The 16,950-nt window shown below is 37.9% G+C and overlaps 1 protein-coding gene across 1 annotated transcript in view; it reads left to right on the top strand.

Moving 5' to 3' along the window:
• Window positions 1-1,804: 1,804 nt before the first annotated feature.
• The window catches only part of LOC129775661 (E3 ubiquitin-protein ligase KCMF1), a 45,969-nt gene continuing 30,823 nt past the window's right edge, over window positions 1,805-16,950 (top strand). The window contains exon 1 of the mRNA XM_055780650.1: window positions 1,805-2,549. Coding sequence (XP_055636625.1) covers window positions 2,534-2,549 — 16 coding nt within the window. The 5' untranslated portion in view covers window positions 1,805-2,533. The remainder of the gene's footprint in view (window positions 2,550-16,950) is intronic.

The raw sequence follows: 16,950 nt of genomic DNA, 5'->3' as shown, positions 1-16,950 counted from the left end.
TCGCAATCCGCGATCATGAATGTACAGTGTCAACATCGAGTTGCATCATCCGGATTCTGAGACATATTACTTTCAATTTAGAATGGAAATTTTGACTTGGTGTTATTTGATTACTTGAAACACGTAGTCCTGACCCCGACTTAACTACTATGATAGTACGACTAAAATTGATCATTATAATTTAAAATCATTATTAGACATAACCTTTCTTTAAAATTTTTCACCACTCGAAAATTAATATAATTTTAAATTACATAGCAAACATATTTGATACGGAGAAGTAAATTTTGATAAATAATTTATATTTTCAAAGAGTGTTTAATCCACCAATCGATTGTCATTATCCCTTCCCATAAACGAAGCACAAAGTTTAATGCAGGCAATACAAATACAAACGCGAATAGTAAACTAATGTTATTCTAAATCTTCGGATCAGTTAAATTAACAGCAACAGAATTTGGACACTATACTGTTTATTCGTTTGAGTGAGTATGTGACGAGTGTGGAACGATCCGCAACTAGTAATACATAACAATATTTAGACAATTTGAACAGCGCGATGATATCAACATCGATGAATTTAAAACAAATCGTTACTATGTAACATGTAATAGAAAATTGAAACAAACTTGAAATTAAATTTAAGCGAAAAATATAGAATTCTCTTGATTTTCTTCCGAAAACTGGAGAAGTGTCCACGTGGACAACAGGGGGAGGGATATAAGGAATGTCCACGCTTGTCCACGGAGGGGGAAGGGGTGTCCAAAATCGTGCTTTTTCTGTCCACGTGGTATGTGGACAGCCCCTCTTGTCTTCATCTCATCTCCTACAAACCGAACTCATCGAACAAAAATAGAAATTGAGTTGTTGAGAGAAAAAGTTACCAAATGGTACTAAAAAAGATGTTTCATTTGCTGGACCTTCAATTTAGATTTTCGGTTGAAGCTTTTTTGAGAAAAATACAATTTGTTATCAAATTAAATATCTCACAATTCAACTGTTTACAGAATGAAGATGTGTTATCATATCTGGCATCCTTGCGCTGGGTTGTTTACATATGGAATGGAATGAAAAATCAAAAAACGCGCGATCTGAAGCGATCAGTATGAGCTCCAATTCATCGCATCGCACCGCACCGCGTTTACTATGTCCTCAGCCTAAAATTTATGTTATGGTCACCACCAAGGCGCCTAGAAGTATATACTAAGGTGGGCCAACTTGCTAAAACCACTCTTCAGCCATCTTGGAAGTGTACTGTGTTTTGTTTGTAAGTCTGTCTGTCTGTCAGTCTGTCTCTTTCACGCTACAAGCAAATAATTCCCCTTCTACTTTCTTCCGTGCTGTTTTCATATACCGCTCCCCTAACCCACTTAGTGACGAAACGGCCTCACCTAGTACCATAGACCCGTCTTGGTCACCATAATATCGTGTAGTTCACATCAAGGCGCCTAGAAGTATATCCTGAGGTGGGCCAACTTGCTAAAACCACTCTTCAGCCATCTTGGAAGTCTACTGTGTTTTGTTTGTAAACAAAGCACAATACGCTTGTGCCCAAGTTCGCTCGTGATCAGTCTGTCTCTTTCACGATTCAAGCAAATAATTCCCCTTCTTCTTTCTTCCGTACTGTTTTTACATACCGCTCTCCTAACAAACTTAGAGACGAAAAGGCCTCACCTTAGGATATACTTCTAGTCACCTTGGTTCACATAGCGTAAAAGCAGCCCTGATGGCACGGAATGTCACAAATTTGCTTCTCAGAATAAAGGCGAAAAGTGGCGAACTTCAGTAGCATTTATTGTGTGTATTTTCCATATCATTCATAACCGTAGCGATCACCTACCAAAGAGCGAACACATCATTACGACCAGGCCCGTGAATTGTCTTTTCATCGTCCAATTTTTGTGATTTTTCAGTTTCTCTCATTTCTTTCTAATACCTGTAGGGCTTCGCTGCAACACGGATATATCGAACAAAGCATATTGTATCGAGAAAGCTTCGTTGGTCGTAGCTAAAAAAAATTGAAGCAAATCTATTTGTCTTGTTTGGGATAAATCACGGTGACAAAAGGGAAGAAAATTTTGCAAACGCGATTATGTGATTGCGTCGTGTTGCCAGTTGTATGTGTGAGACCCGTGGTGCTAATTCTCGCTCACCGCTGTTCGTTTTTGATTTGTCGGGAAAGTCGGAGAGCGGCGAGAAAAGTCCATCCGTGAACAGTTGCGTATTGAAAATCGGTGAAAATTTCAGCCGAGATCCCACAAGCAGAAAAAAACAAGTTGATCCGAAGAAAATCTAACAAGACAGGATAAAACTTGGTGTGAAGAATCTAGGAAGAAGAACGCAGAAGTAAAATTGGTTCGGTGACATTAGGAGCCCAACAGGAATAATAGGAATATTCAGCACACTCGAACAAGAAAGGAAGGAAGAAGCAGCAGCAGCAGCACAGTGTCCTCATATCTCGAGACAGCGAGTGTGTGCGTGCGCGTTTGCAATCGTGTGTGTATTCGTACGCGCGGCCTCGAAGTGAAAAATAATGAGTCGCCATGAAGGTAAAGAAAGAAGTCTTATTTTTGTACTTTTTTTCCGTTCTAGGAAAAATGCGACATGTCTATTGTTGTGGCAGGAAACAACGTAGATGTTTCAATGTTTGTAATGTTCTATGATAATGTGTGCCATTCTCGGGTTCTCGGAAAGGTTTGTCAATTGCCAGAAGCAATCGAGGGCAATATGAGAATCAATTGTTCATGACGAACCAATATGTACCGCACTCATACAATTTCGACTAGTTGCAGTTTTTGTGAGAAAGCGAAATTTGTTTTTCTCTTGCGTGCTAAATTTAGCGAAAATATTCCCGAATGCAAGTTTTTTTTTTTAATATCATGCCAGTACAGTTATATTGCATACTTTGTCGTGTCGAGCATAAGCTTTTAACCGACAATAGTGAAATATGTGGGTATCAATTTTTGCGTTGTAAACACTATCGACTAAATATGATTTGATGAATGTGTTTTCTGATTGATATTATATTGGGGATTACCTTTTTTTAAAAACAACGACTTATTCTGAGCCGTACTGTTTTAGTATATTTTGTATTCAGAACCGAATCAGTTGATCATGTTTAACTACTCAACAAAATCAAAAATTGTTTTTCAAAAATAATTTTATTAACCCTTTGCGGTCGAATTAATTCCCATTGAAACAGGTCCTCTTATCTTCCATGCTAATAATATTTATTTATACCGAGTACCGTTACCTATTATCCATAGAAACTCCGTATACATTTGTGAGAAAGTTTACTTGACATTAAAATTCGGTTAGACAAAATGTAAACTATTACATCGTTGAGTAAAGTATAGGCTGGCCAAATAGTTCAGGATTAAAAACGGGACACGCGAACTAAAAACAAAAACTCTGTAACTTAAATCGTTCCGTTGTTTTGCATGAAAAACGCATTTATTTGAATAATAAAATTAATTAATACATCATTCAAAGTACTAGCCCCTACTTTTTACTCCCCCATATTCTACGCGGCGAATTACGTGAGATGTTTCGAGTCACAGTGTTCTCGGAGGCGAATTGGGTGACTATAGTTTGTCACTTGGTGAGATTTGAAGTCATGTTCTCATATGTTATCGATTCCGGTATCAAATAGGAGCTGTAAGGTGGCTTCCAGAATAAAGCGAGAAACTTTGCCATCGCACCTCATTCGCCGCGCGGAATATAGGGGACTTTCTTTCTGGAGAGGCGAATGAACTGCAAAGTTTGAAGTCTTCTCAATACAAAGAACTGAACTGAACTATCCTTCTGGCAATTACGGAATCCATCGCGAATAAATCGTTCATCTTCTAATGTAAATAATGAATTCAGCAAATTTTTGATACTTGGTTTTGTTCTGGAGTGGAGCGTATCCGCATCGAAGCGTTCTGTAAGGCGTCGTGCACAAATAACGTAACGCAAGAAGGGAGGGGGCTAAGGTTGCGTTACTTACTGGGTATTAGAGATAGCAAATTCCGTTACGTAGGGGGTCAAAAATCCGGATTTTTAGCGTTACGTAAGTTGTGCTCGATGCCTAACGATCGAAACAAAAGGTTATCGGAAGCGGCAAAGGTTCCCTTTTGTGCCGTTCGAGTTACATTTCAGATATGCAAAATTTCCTTTCGACATCTCTTGCTTTCATTTCGCATCGGATACAATTTCCTGGATTTTGGATGTATTCTGCGGCTTTGAGTCGTTTAGAAATAGCTTATCGAGTTCCTGCTAATGATCCTGCAAGCTCCGTTTACGTTTTACACCAATCTTGATCGTGTAATGTCATCGTCTTCGAACTTTTTCGGTTCTCTCTCAAATCTATCCGATGGTGCAGAGTCAATATAAACTTCCACAAGCATTCGGTTGCACTTTTCTTCCAATGGAAACAGAAAAAAACATGCCGCATGGTGCTTATTTGCAACGAAAATCTCAATGCAGTAAAAATTGAAATTGTTGTGCAAAAGCCCAATGATTTGTAGACAATATTTGGTTGAAAGATGTCGACACTTCACGATTCATCAAATACCGCCGCCGCCGAATATTTATATCACCTTGAGTCATCTTGTGGAAACGGAACGAATTATGTTGTCAAATACATTTTGAAAAATGAAACACACATATAATAAAACCAGACAATCAAACATTATTTGATGCTTATTTGATCTCTACAGTGAAGAAATATTTAGATGATGGGGAGATTCGGTGAAGAAGATTATGATTTTTAGAAAGTTTTATCATGAAAGTTGTTATATTTCAATGCTCTTCTTGGCAATTATCTTCCGATTTTTCCTTTGTCCACATCTAATAATCCAATACAGGTGTCCACTTAGTAGCAGAAAATCTATTCAATAGGCGTGGTATTGCCAGGCAGACACAAAATATGATCACGAATTCCTTACACTCTAGAAATTCGAAATTCGCAATTTCTGAAAATATTCACTCCCAACGATTTGCAACTGATAGGGATTCTTTGTAACACCTTTTCTCTGTTTCGGGTCTGGTTTGCCTTAAACTGGCTCTAATTGAAAAATTACGCTACGTAGGACAATTCTGAAAAGAAAATTTTATACAGGATACCGTTAGAAAACTTTCAATTTAGTTGATTTAAATATCTTTTAGAAGTGAAAAACTTTGAAGTTTGTGATTTTTAAGATGTCCATAATACATCTTCTATATATATAAAAATCTCGTGTCACGGTGTTTGTTACCGAACTCCTCCGAAACGGCTCGACCGATTTTGATGAAATTATACTCAAAATACTTGGTAGGTATGAGAATAGGTTGTAAACTATATATGATACCGGTAGGATACCGATAACCATACATTTAATACCGAATAGGGTGGCTCTATGCAGAAAAAAAGATCTGGATATTTTTTTCAAAAATTTGACTTCATACCATACACATAACCTTAAATTTTGAACCCAATTCCCTATTTTTAATTGCGATTTTATTATTTTTGTGTCAAAAATATTCTAATAATTTAACCGTTGTTCGTTTTTTCAACAGAACGAATTTATTTAAATTGTTCAATGACTGATGGCGTAACGCCCGCTTTATTGAACATCTATCTACAAATACACAAGTAACATCAATTCATCTAAAGCAGGGAGCATCTGGAAGCTTTTTTGAGCACAATGAGTAATCGAAATTCTTCTAATCACATTTGCTCGGATTACAAAATGACAATCACGCTATTGCCATCAACCCTGATAAAACATCAGCTGGTAAGCACGTGTGTAGATCCAAAGCACAAAAAACAATAATCTGGAATTCTCGCGTAACTTTTGAAAAGGTCCTAAGTAACAAATGTAAACAAATCGAGTTAATGGATGCACATGATTAGCTCTCAATCATTGAACGCATTGCGAAAACAACCGTTCAAGTATCTATCCTTTTCACCTTTTTATCACCGATACAAAATATGTCCAATGTACAGATTCTAATTTTAAGCACTCAACTGTTACTTCGGACGCCACTCTCCTCTGACGCTCGATACGTCCGAAGTAACAAAGCAATCAAAACAAAACGAAGTCGCACTTTGGACATTTTGAGTTTGTGTTATTTTCGGGTGTAGATATCGTTTTTAATGCAGTTCTACGAGTGATAACAATAAAGATCTGCTTTTAGCACGAAGTGCAAGTGTTTGAATCGTTGTTCAGTAGTTATTTTCATATTTTCATTGTGCAACGTAATTCGTCCAATATACAAAGCCGTCAGTCAAAACGTCCAATGTAACATTTTTCGCACGGAGGCTTCAATTTCAAACTAAAATCACATTACAACAGTCACGATTGGTTTTTGAAAGTTATTATTGGCTGCTAGTGGTAAAAGTAGTGATAAAGATCGATTCATTTTGAAACAATTCGCGGAACAATGTTCCGGTCTTTAACTTCGTTTTTCTCGATTTGATGTGAATGTTACATAGGACCTTTTCAAAAGTTACGCGAGAATTCATCGTTGACACACACCGTTCATACGACCCTCGCTATGTTCTTCTTCAATGGCACTAACGTTCCCAAGGTTTGCCTTCTCAACGTAGTACTACTTGCGTCATTTTTATTAGTAAATAGTTGAGATTTCTATGACGATCAATACGCCTTGAATGTATTCTGGAGTGGCAAGCATAAACATTAGACCAACGAGACCCCGTCACAGATACTTAATTCATTATGAACATCATTTCTCATTTTGATTTAATATTTATGAACATGCGACGAAACAAACAGAGGGCGCGCTCGAAGGATTTTATGTTTATCATATGGTGATTTGACATGGTCAAGAAACGCCAATTCAAGATATCGTATACTGTGCCAACAATTTATGGTCGACATATACGCGAAGGTAGAGATTGAACGACTGCAATTCTTACTACACAATCAACAAAAGCGGTGCGAGGAATAATACATTCACTTGCGAGACACTATCATGAGCAACGCCGACACAGCTTTAGTTATAGCCAGGCCAAAGCGCAATGCATTGTCATGACATTGCGCGTGTGTTCAAACACAAAATGAAGTTCGATCGTATTCGTCCCCACATATTGTTGGTTGTATTCTGTTGAATGGAAAAAGCGCAATTTTGCATTCTGTTCAAGCTCAAGTCCAATCGAGTTGAGTAAATGTGACAACCTTGCCACGCAATTCGACGTAAACAACATTGGTCTCCATGTACAGGTAAACTTCGATATAACGTACATTTCACTTTCAAAATTGTACGTTGTATCGAATTGTACGTTATATCGAAGCATAATAAAGTACTCACAAACGTAGTCTATAATACATTATTGTGTTGCTGTTTTAGTAAAGTGAATGAATAACTTCAATCAGAAGACGAAGCCAGCCTTTCTCATGATGTTTCCCTTCGTACTGTTGATTAAACCTTGATTCATTTAGAATCCGGAATCACAAAACCAGCTGTATTTCGGGATTGATTGAAGGTACAAAACTTGTTTTAGCATCACAATACAGATAATTCGTTGTTCTATCAGAAAAAAAATATTGAAAAAAAATTTCCTTTATACTTTGGAAATGTGTACGTTATATCGAGTGACGTTATATCGAGGGTACGTTATAACGAGGGTATGTTATATCGAAGTTTCCCTGTACCATTTCTATGATGCAAAAATAGTAATGGTAATGGATTTATGGTGGAATAAACACGCAAAATTTAGAATTCAAACACATTCAAAACAAATTTAGCATCCAAACGAAATCGAATAATAATTTTCATTTAAATTTCAACAATTTAGAATTATTTCCGGACTTATGCCGATCAGATAGAGAGTAAATTGAACCACAAATACGGATGACTTATTTTGACCATTGTTTCGCGACAAGGCGAACGAATTTAAGAGTGTAAAAGTCGATTTCGATCGAATTGTAAAATCCGATCACTCATATGCATATATGAATATTGAGCTCTACAAATCGGTGAAGAGTAATAAAAACATCCATGAATAAAGGAAGCAATATGGCTGTGTTTCAAAGATTACCGATGTGAATACTCCTCGATTGAATGGCAACGATAAAATAACGCGATTCCAAACAGGCCGATTAATCAGCACCATTGAAGTTAGCTGGTGTATCGCTGTTTTCCAATTTATGAACTAGACCAAGCTGTTATAAACTAAGCCATATTGAAAATCACATGCACGTATTTTCTAACAAGGAGACAGCAATAAATATAGATTTTTTATATTTCATTTTTTCTTCTTTACGACAAATTTATATTACTTTTTTCAGTTGACGTTTAACTTTTAAGAGATCAAACATGTCAGTTACGTTAATGAAATACACCAAGAAACATCATATAACCTTTCGTTCAAATCATTTAATTCGTTTTTTATCGGTCACATTCGATTTATTTTTAAGATCGTTAAAATATTCAAACACACTTACAATACATTAGTGTGTTTTATTCAACACCCAAATATTCACTAGAAATAATTTATTTGGCAGAACAACGTTTGCCTGATCAGCTAGTAATAAACTAAATATTTCTATCAACCAAATTGGAGCTCTCTAACCGTTCTACAATTTATTCTTTGACACCTTTGCAGAAAATTTGAATTTTGTTTTTATTATTATTGATTGTATTTGTTTTTTATAGTTTTCATGGTCTCGGAACCAAGGTAGAGGCGAAAGAACTGCAAAGTTTGAAGTCTCTCTAATACAAACAAGGAAGGAAGGGACCAAGGGCTCTATATTTTTTTTTGAAAGCTGAGGATTTTCTACATAAAAAACAGGAAGTGGGTTATATCTATGGTATAACCGCAAGGGTGACGTAGGACTATCGTTGATTTAGAGATCATTTGTTTGAAGTTGAATCTAAATCCATTCTGAATGAATGAATAAATGGATATTTGGGAGACTTCGAAAATGAGAGCGTTACGTTGGAGGCACAAGGTTATATGCATCCAATATAGGATACGAATAACCTTGTTCTGAAGAATAATCTTCAGAAGTTAACCTGCTAACTGTACTTGATTGACAAATCACAAACCCAAATGTATTATATAGATATTTTATGGATAGAAAACATTCAATTAAACTCTTTCACATGAATATATTTTGAAAATTCCCAAAGGAACTGGCAGATTATTTTCAGTAACGATTAGATATTTCCACATTTTCCTCGATACTGGAAGCCCACCAGTGGTTAATGCCAACTCGATAACCACCTGTTAATAGCACTTGATTGAAACATATTTGGTCACAGTGTTACATGGATAGAAAACATTCAATTAAACTCTTTCACATGAATATATTTTGAAAATTCCCAGAGGAACTGGCAGATTATTTTCAGTAACGATTAGTTATTTCCACATTTTCCTCGATACTGGAAGCCCACCAGTGGTTAATACCAACTCGATAACCACCTGTTAATAGCACTTGATTGAAACATATTTGGTCACAGTGTTACATGGATAGAAAACATTTAATTAAACTCTTTCACATGAATATATTTTGAAAATTCCCAAAGGAACTGGCAGATTATTTTCCAGCAATGATTAGATCTTTCCGGAACTTTCTCGATGCTGAATGGCATCCTAACGGAAAGAGTTCTGCGCGTGTATGTGTCGATCCTTCGCCGTCCACCTCCTCCAGCACGTTAGGCAACGATGTTGTCTTGTCGATGTCCTCACGAAAAATGAATGTGTCTCACCTCCAGAATATCGCTTAAGTATGCTTTTTGTGTGTGATTGAATCGAGAGAAGGTGTGGTTTACGATGGCAATTTGGAAGGCAAACTAGAGGGGAATGAACTCTCTGAGCTCGGAACTTTCGGCGACTGAGCAATAATCGATTGCGGGCGCATACAATATTGGATACGGAAATATCCTACTGATGGGGAAGAATAATCTTCTGAAGCTATCCTGTTAATTGCGATTGATTGAAAAACCACAAAACCAAATGTATTTGGTCACAGTGTTACATGGATAGAAAACATTCAATTAAACTCTTTCACATGAATATATTTTGAAAATTCCCAGAGGAACTGGCAGATTATTTTCAGTAACGATTAGATATTTCCACATTTTCCTCGATACTGGAAGCCCACCAGTGGGTAATGCCACCTCGTTAACCACCTGTTAATAGCCGCGCGTGTATGTGTGTGTGGCGATGTCTTCCCAGGGAACCGTTTGTGGCATCACTCTCCTCCTGATAGATTCCCTTCTGGCCTAAGGTGCACAAACAGGCTCTTGGTGACACCGTTCATCCGCGCTTTCATGATAAATAAAGAGCTTCACCGCAACAGCGACAACATGCTCCAATCGCTGTTCAATTAGAACTGAGTGGATTTCCGAGCGCCGTTCGCTTATATACCGATTGGTGATTTCAATAGCCTGTTTTGAAAGCAATTTTAAGACTATTGAAACAAGTTTTTGGATCAAAAAGTAACAAGTATATAACGCGTAGACATTTTATCTTTCGAATGAAGTGTTTATCATACCATTTCGTTCAGTTGTTTAGGAGCTATTAACGCTCAAAATCTCGGTCTCCGGCGTAACGCTTTCGTTTTCGAAACTTTGATTTTACACCCCGGTATAGAAATGAAAGACGTAGTCCTACGTCAAAACAGAAAGTGGGTTATATCTATGGTATAACCGCAAGGGTGACGTAGGACTATCGTTGATTTAGAGATCATTTGTTTGAAGTTGAATCTGAATTAATTCTGAATGAATGAATATTTAGGGGACTTCGAAAACGAGAGCGTTACGTTGGAGGCACAAGGTTTTATGCATCCAATATTGGATACGGAAATATCCTACTGATGGGGAAGAATAATCTTCAGAAGCTATCCTGTTAATTGCGATTGATTGAAAAATCACAAAACCAAATGTATTTGGTCACAGTGTTACATGGATAGAAAACATTCAAATAAACTCTTTCACATGAATGTATTTTTAAATTCCTAGAGGAACTGGCAGATTATTTTCAGTAACGATTAGATATTTCCACATTTTCCTCGATACTGGAAGCCCACCAGTGGTTTATGCTAACTCGATAACCATTTGTTAATAGCACTTGATTGAAACATATTTGGTCACAGTGTTACATGGTTACAGTGTTACTGCCAGTTCCTCATGGAATTTTTAAATTCCCAGAGGAACTGGCAGATTATTTTCCGGATCTTTCTCGATGCTGAATGGCATCCAAACGGAAAGAATCCCGTGCGTGTATGTGTGTGTAGCGGCTGCTTAGATGGTCACCTTCTCTTCTCCTGAAGGATCGGCTTCTCTGTGCTCCGTCACAGTTTCAAACAAACTGATTGCGTTTCAGGGCAGATCTCGATCCTTCGCCGTCCAGCACCCTCAGCAACGATGTTGTCTTGTCGATGTCCTCACGAAAAATGAATGCGTCTCACCACCAGAATATCGCTTAAGTATGCTTTTTGTGCGTGATTGAATCGAGAGAAGGTGTGGTTTACGATGGCAATTTGAAAGGCAAACTAGAGGGGAATGAACTCTCTGAGCTCGGAACTTTCGGCGACTGAGCAATAATCGATTGCGGGCGCATACAATATTGGATACGGAAATATCCTACTGATGGGGAAGAATAATCTTCAGAAGCTATTCGGTTAATTGCGATTGATTGAAAAATCATAAAACCAAATGTATTTGGTCACAGTGTTACATGGATAGAAAACATTAAAATAAACTCTTTCACATGAATGTAATTTTAAATTCCCAGAGGAACTGGCAGATTATTTTCAGTAACGATTAGATATTTCCACATTTTCCTCGATACTGGAAACCACCAGTGGTTAATGCTAACTCGATAACCATCTGTTAATAGCACTTGATTGAAGCATATTTGGTCACAGTGTTACATGGATAGAAAACATTCAAATAAACTCTTTCACATGAATGTATTTTTAAATTCCCAGAGGAACTGGCAGATTATTTTCCGGATCTTTCTCGATGCTGAATGGCATCCAAACGGAAAGAATTCCGCGCGTGTATGTGTGTGTGTAGCGGCTGCTTCGAGATCTTCCCGGGGAACCGTTTGTGGCATCACTCTCCTCCTGATGGATTCCCTTCTGGCCTAAGGTGCACAAATAGGCTCTTGGTGACACCGTTCATTCGCGCTTTCATGATAAACGAAGAGCTTCACCACAACAGCGACAACATGCTCCAATCGCTGTTCAATTTGAACTGAGTGGATTTCCGAGCGGCGCTCGCTTATATACCGATTGGTGATTTCAATAGCCTGTTTTGAAAGCAAATTTAAGACTATTGAAACAAGTTTTTGGATCAGAAAGTAACAAGTATAGAACGCGTAGACATTTTATCTTTCGAATGAAGTGTTTATCCTACCATTTCGTTCAGTTGTTTAGGAGCTATTAACGCTCAAAATCTCGGTCTCCGGCGTAACGCTTTCGTTTTCGAAACTTTGATTTCACACCCCGGTATAGAAATGAAAGACGTAGTCCTACGTCAATATCCAAAAATCAAAGAGTCGTTTTTAAGTTGGGTTACCATGCAAGATATTTCCGTGTCTTTGCGTTACCTTCTAATAATTTAATCCTCTGTTGGTACTGGCAACACGGCTTCAGACGCTACAGTCGGGGCACATCGATTCGTTATAAGACGTCAGAGTTACAAAGTCGAGAGGGAGAACAAAAATCGCAAAGAGATGGAAGATTGATCGTTCGCTTTTCCGTCATGTCACAATCAAGGCGCCTAGAAGTATATCCTAAGGTGGGCCAACTTGCTAAAACCACTCTTCAGCCATCTTGGAAGTCTACTGTGTTTTGTTTGTAAACAAAACACAATACGCTAGTGCCGAAGCTCGCTCGTGATCAGTCTGTCTCTTTCACGCTACAAGCAAATAATTCCCCTTCTGCTTTCTTCCGTACTGTTTTCATATACCGCTCCCCTAACCAACTTAGTGACGAAACGGCCTCACCTAGTACCATAGACCCGTCTTGGTCACAATTATTCTTGATAAAATCTGATCAGAGTGAACGTGCTTTTTAGAGGTGAATTCAACTTAAAATCTAGAATTGTCGATTACTTAAAAGTATACTTAAATACTAAAATATACTTACAAACCATACAGTTTATACTTAACTAGTTGTGGAGTGAAAATTAAAATATTAAAATCTATGCTAAATAGTGAGTAGACTAAAATAACTTAACCTATTGAGAACTTAACCTAGCTTTCCTTAATTCTATGTAGCGCTTATAGTGCACGGAAACTAAAATTGAAATTGTGGGTTATTTAAAACTTATCGCATACCGAATTTTGTAAGTAAAAATATGTACAACTTATGAACTATGTTAAAATGAAATTAAAATAAATTACAGCTAAAGCAACGTCAAAATAAACGACCGTACACGTGACTAGCTAAAAGAAATCGGTGCAATTTCTATAACATAACCCAACATCCTCAATTATCCGTATTATTGCCGTATACATTTTTCAACCTTTCCTTTTAATTCTTTCAACTAATAGTTTTTCGCTTATAATTCCTCTATACACAATTTTATATCTTCTACTAGCTGACCCGGCAAACTTCGTCCCGCCCAAAATTTGCTTTTTGTAATCAATACCTTCAAACATTCACTTTTGACGTAGAACTACGTCTTTCATTAAGAGTGCCAGATCAGAAAACAGGTCACGTTTTTATGAAATAAAGTTAATGTTGATAACTATTTTTGCCGTGAACGGATTCTGGCGGTTTACATACCAAACGAATCGGAAATTCCCTAAGATTTGTTTGATATGCTATACATTACAATCCCATAGTATGTATATGGTTTAAATTGATGAAAATTGGAAGCATTCCCATTTCCTCATACATTTGTTCTGTTCATTTGTATGATTTCCCGAACAGAGCTGTCAATAACGAGCAACTTATCGACGAGAAACGAAGGGAAAATCGTAGGTGTAAGATCTCCGTGAACAAAGGAAAAGAAGAAGAACGAAGGGGAATATTTGCCTAGAGTATAAAGAGTGGATCTTGCTGAGGCAAACTTCATTCTTCGTGAGGACACCGACTGGACAACACCGTTGCTGGGCGAGCTGGACGGGGAGGGATCGAATGGTTTTCTCAATGCAATGGGATGGAGGAGTAATATGAGGAAAGAGTAGAGTTCTCCAAGGGCCTTTTTGCAAGCTAGAGACGAATGAACTGAAGAAGTTTAAAGTCTCTTAAATTCAACAAGGAAAGGAAGGAAAGGCAAACTTTCAATATAGTTATAGATACGAAAACATGAACATCGCTTATTTTTCCTTGTTTTGCGCCATCATATGTCTTCGTTTCGGACTGAGCTGTGGACGCGACCAAATTACTCACTCGCTGATGTCTCTGGCATTGCAATCTTTGCATCAAACTTTCTCCACTATAGATTGTTCTGCGAGCACAAGAATGAATAATCAAACAATTATCGTGAAATGATTCTACAATAAAAAAAAATTTCAACGCGACCTGGTAGAATGGTTATTTCAAAATTTTCGTAGCATTATAAAATAATATCCGCAGTTATAAACAAGCGACTTGAATCAAACTACAGCGTAGTTCTACGTCAACAATGCGGTCGTGTCTTGAACACAACCTCCTATAATTTTTTCTTACTATGAGCAAGTTCATGGGTCCAATCTTCTATTCGTCCCCGTTGAATTTATTTTTTACTATGAAATTCTTAGTATTTCTAACAAAACTCATCATTATAATATCAGATTATTTTCAGACACAATTCTCGTTCAAGATTTCTCAACCACTTGCAAATAACATGTTTCTCCGTTACATGGAATGAATGTTTTATACAGAAAATATGATAGAATAAAGACAGCCCTAAATCGGACAATTCCTTCCTCGAGTTCTGCACTTATCAACACATCCGGCGATCCTTTTTTGACGTAGAACTACGTCTTTTATTAAGGGTGCCAAATCAGAAAACAGGTCACGTTTTTATGAAATAAAGTTAACGTTAATAACTATTTTTGTCGCGAACGGATTTTGGAGATTTACATACTAAACGAATCGGAAATTCCGTAAGATTTGTTTAATATGCTATACAATTGATTCCTCTGGTTTGTAGATGGTTGAAATTCATGAAAACTTTAAGCGTTTCCATTTTCCCATACATTTGTTCTGTCCATTTGTGTGTATTCCCGAACAGAGCTGTCAATAACGAGCAACTCGGCATCGGACTGTTGAGCAATCCAGTTCACTTTGCTTTCGCTGCGCTTCGATCTAAGATTGGACCCCACCAGTGGTAATCCAACTTGGATATCGTCGTTTGGTTTTTCTGTTCGTTTTTCGTATCGTGTGTTTTGTTTTCCGCGTCATAAATAGGACGCTTCGCATAGTGTGTGATGAGCAAGAAGAAGAGGAAGGCAGGCTCGAGTCCTGCAAAAAAAACGAACGCATTGCCAGGGGCAATAAAATTTCGAGGCAAGCGTCATCTACTGCTGCACGCGATGTTGGTGCAGTGAAAAGCGCTCGCACTGAACCGAGCCTTCGCGAGTGTGACACCGCATCGAACAACAGCGAAGTAGGCGATTTCGGCGCGTCGGTCGAAAATGTAAACGCCGTTACCCAGACAGCAACCAAAATCAAGCTCCCCCCGCTGGTGGTGAAGGCGGTCGCTCTTGACAAAGTCATCAGCGAATTCGCATCGATGGGTGTTACAGCAGAGAACAAGCTTTGTGGCATAATTCAGTCTTTTTCGTTGGTGCCTTTGAGAATGCATCAATGCATTCAACTGACGTTATGGCGAAGCAGGCGATAAGGTTGAGCGCCAAAAAATTATTTGGGGCATACCATGCATCTTGAATGTCTTACTGGAATGTTATAAGTTATTTGGGTTCGCGTGCCAATCGCAAAACTGCCTTCAACTAGGATCTAGGTTTTCTATCCATATAATACTGCGACCAAATACATTTCGTTTTGTGATTTTCCAATCAAGTGCAATTAGCAGGAAATCTTCTGAAGATTATTCTTCCCTATCAGTAGAATATTTTCGTATTCAATATTGGATGCATAAGACCATATGCCTCCAACGTAACGCTCTCGTTTTCGAAGTCCGCCAAATATTCATTTATTCATTTATTCAGATTGGGTTCAGATTCAACTTCAAACAAATGATCACTAAATCAACGATAGTCCTACGTCACCCTTGCGGTTATACCATAGATATAACCCACTTCCTGTTTTTGGCGAGAAAATTCATCCGACCCAGTAAAGGTATTGGAGCTGACAACAATAACGTATGGTACCGCCTCTGCACCGTTTCAAGCCACTAGATGTCTGATACAGCTGCAAAAGAAGAAGAATCGAATTTTCCCATAGCATCCAATATCATTCGCAAGGACTGTTATGTTGACGGCTGGAGCAGATACATTCGAAGAAGCTAACAAAGCTATCAATCAACTGAAAAGAATGCTAGCGAAAGGCGGTTTTCCAATTCGCAAGTGGTGCTCCAATTCAACACAACTATTGCACAATTGTCCTATTGAAGAACAAGAAACGCTGAAGCTTCGGAAAGACCGATCTATCAATAGTGTGACTAAAATACTTGGTCTGACGTTATCCGACAAACTACTGATTGGTGGTGAGTTAGAACATATTGAAGATCAAAAACAACCAACTACGAAACGAAGAATATACTCCGAGGTGGCAAAACTGTATGATCCATCGGGATTATATTCCCCAACAGTTGTGTTAGCTAAACTACTCGTGCAACAGCTTTGGAAATGTAAGATCGGCTGGGACGATTCAGTCGAAGAATCATTCGTTCAACAGTGGTGCAATATAAAACAAACTCTTCCTTATCTTAAGAAAATAACGATTCCTCGTCAAGTGACATACAACGGAGCTATTGATTTAGAGTTGCATGGCTTTGCATACGCCTCCAATTTAGCTTATGGCGCATGTGTATACGTGCGAAGTTTGTTTCCCGATGGCT

Source organism: Toxorhynchites rutilus, chromosome 3 (assembly GCF_029784135.1).
Source record: "Toxorhynchites rutilus septentrionalis strain SRP chromosome 3, ASM2978413v1, whole genome shotgun sequence".
NCBI classification, from domain to species: Eukaryota; Metazoa; Arthropoda; class Insecta; order Diptera; family Culicidae; genus Toxorhynchites; species Toxorhynchites rutilus.
This window is presented reverse-complemented; position numbering and strand designations above follow the sequence as displayed.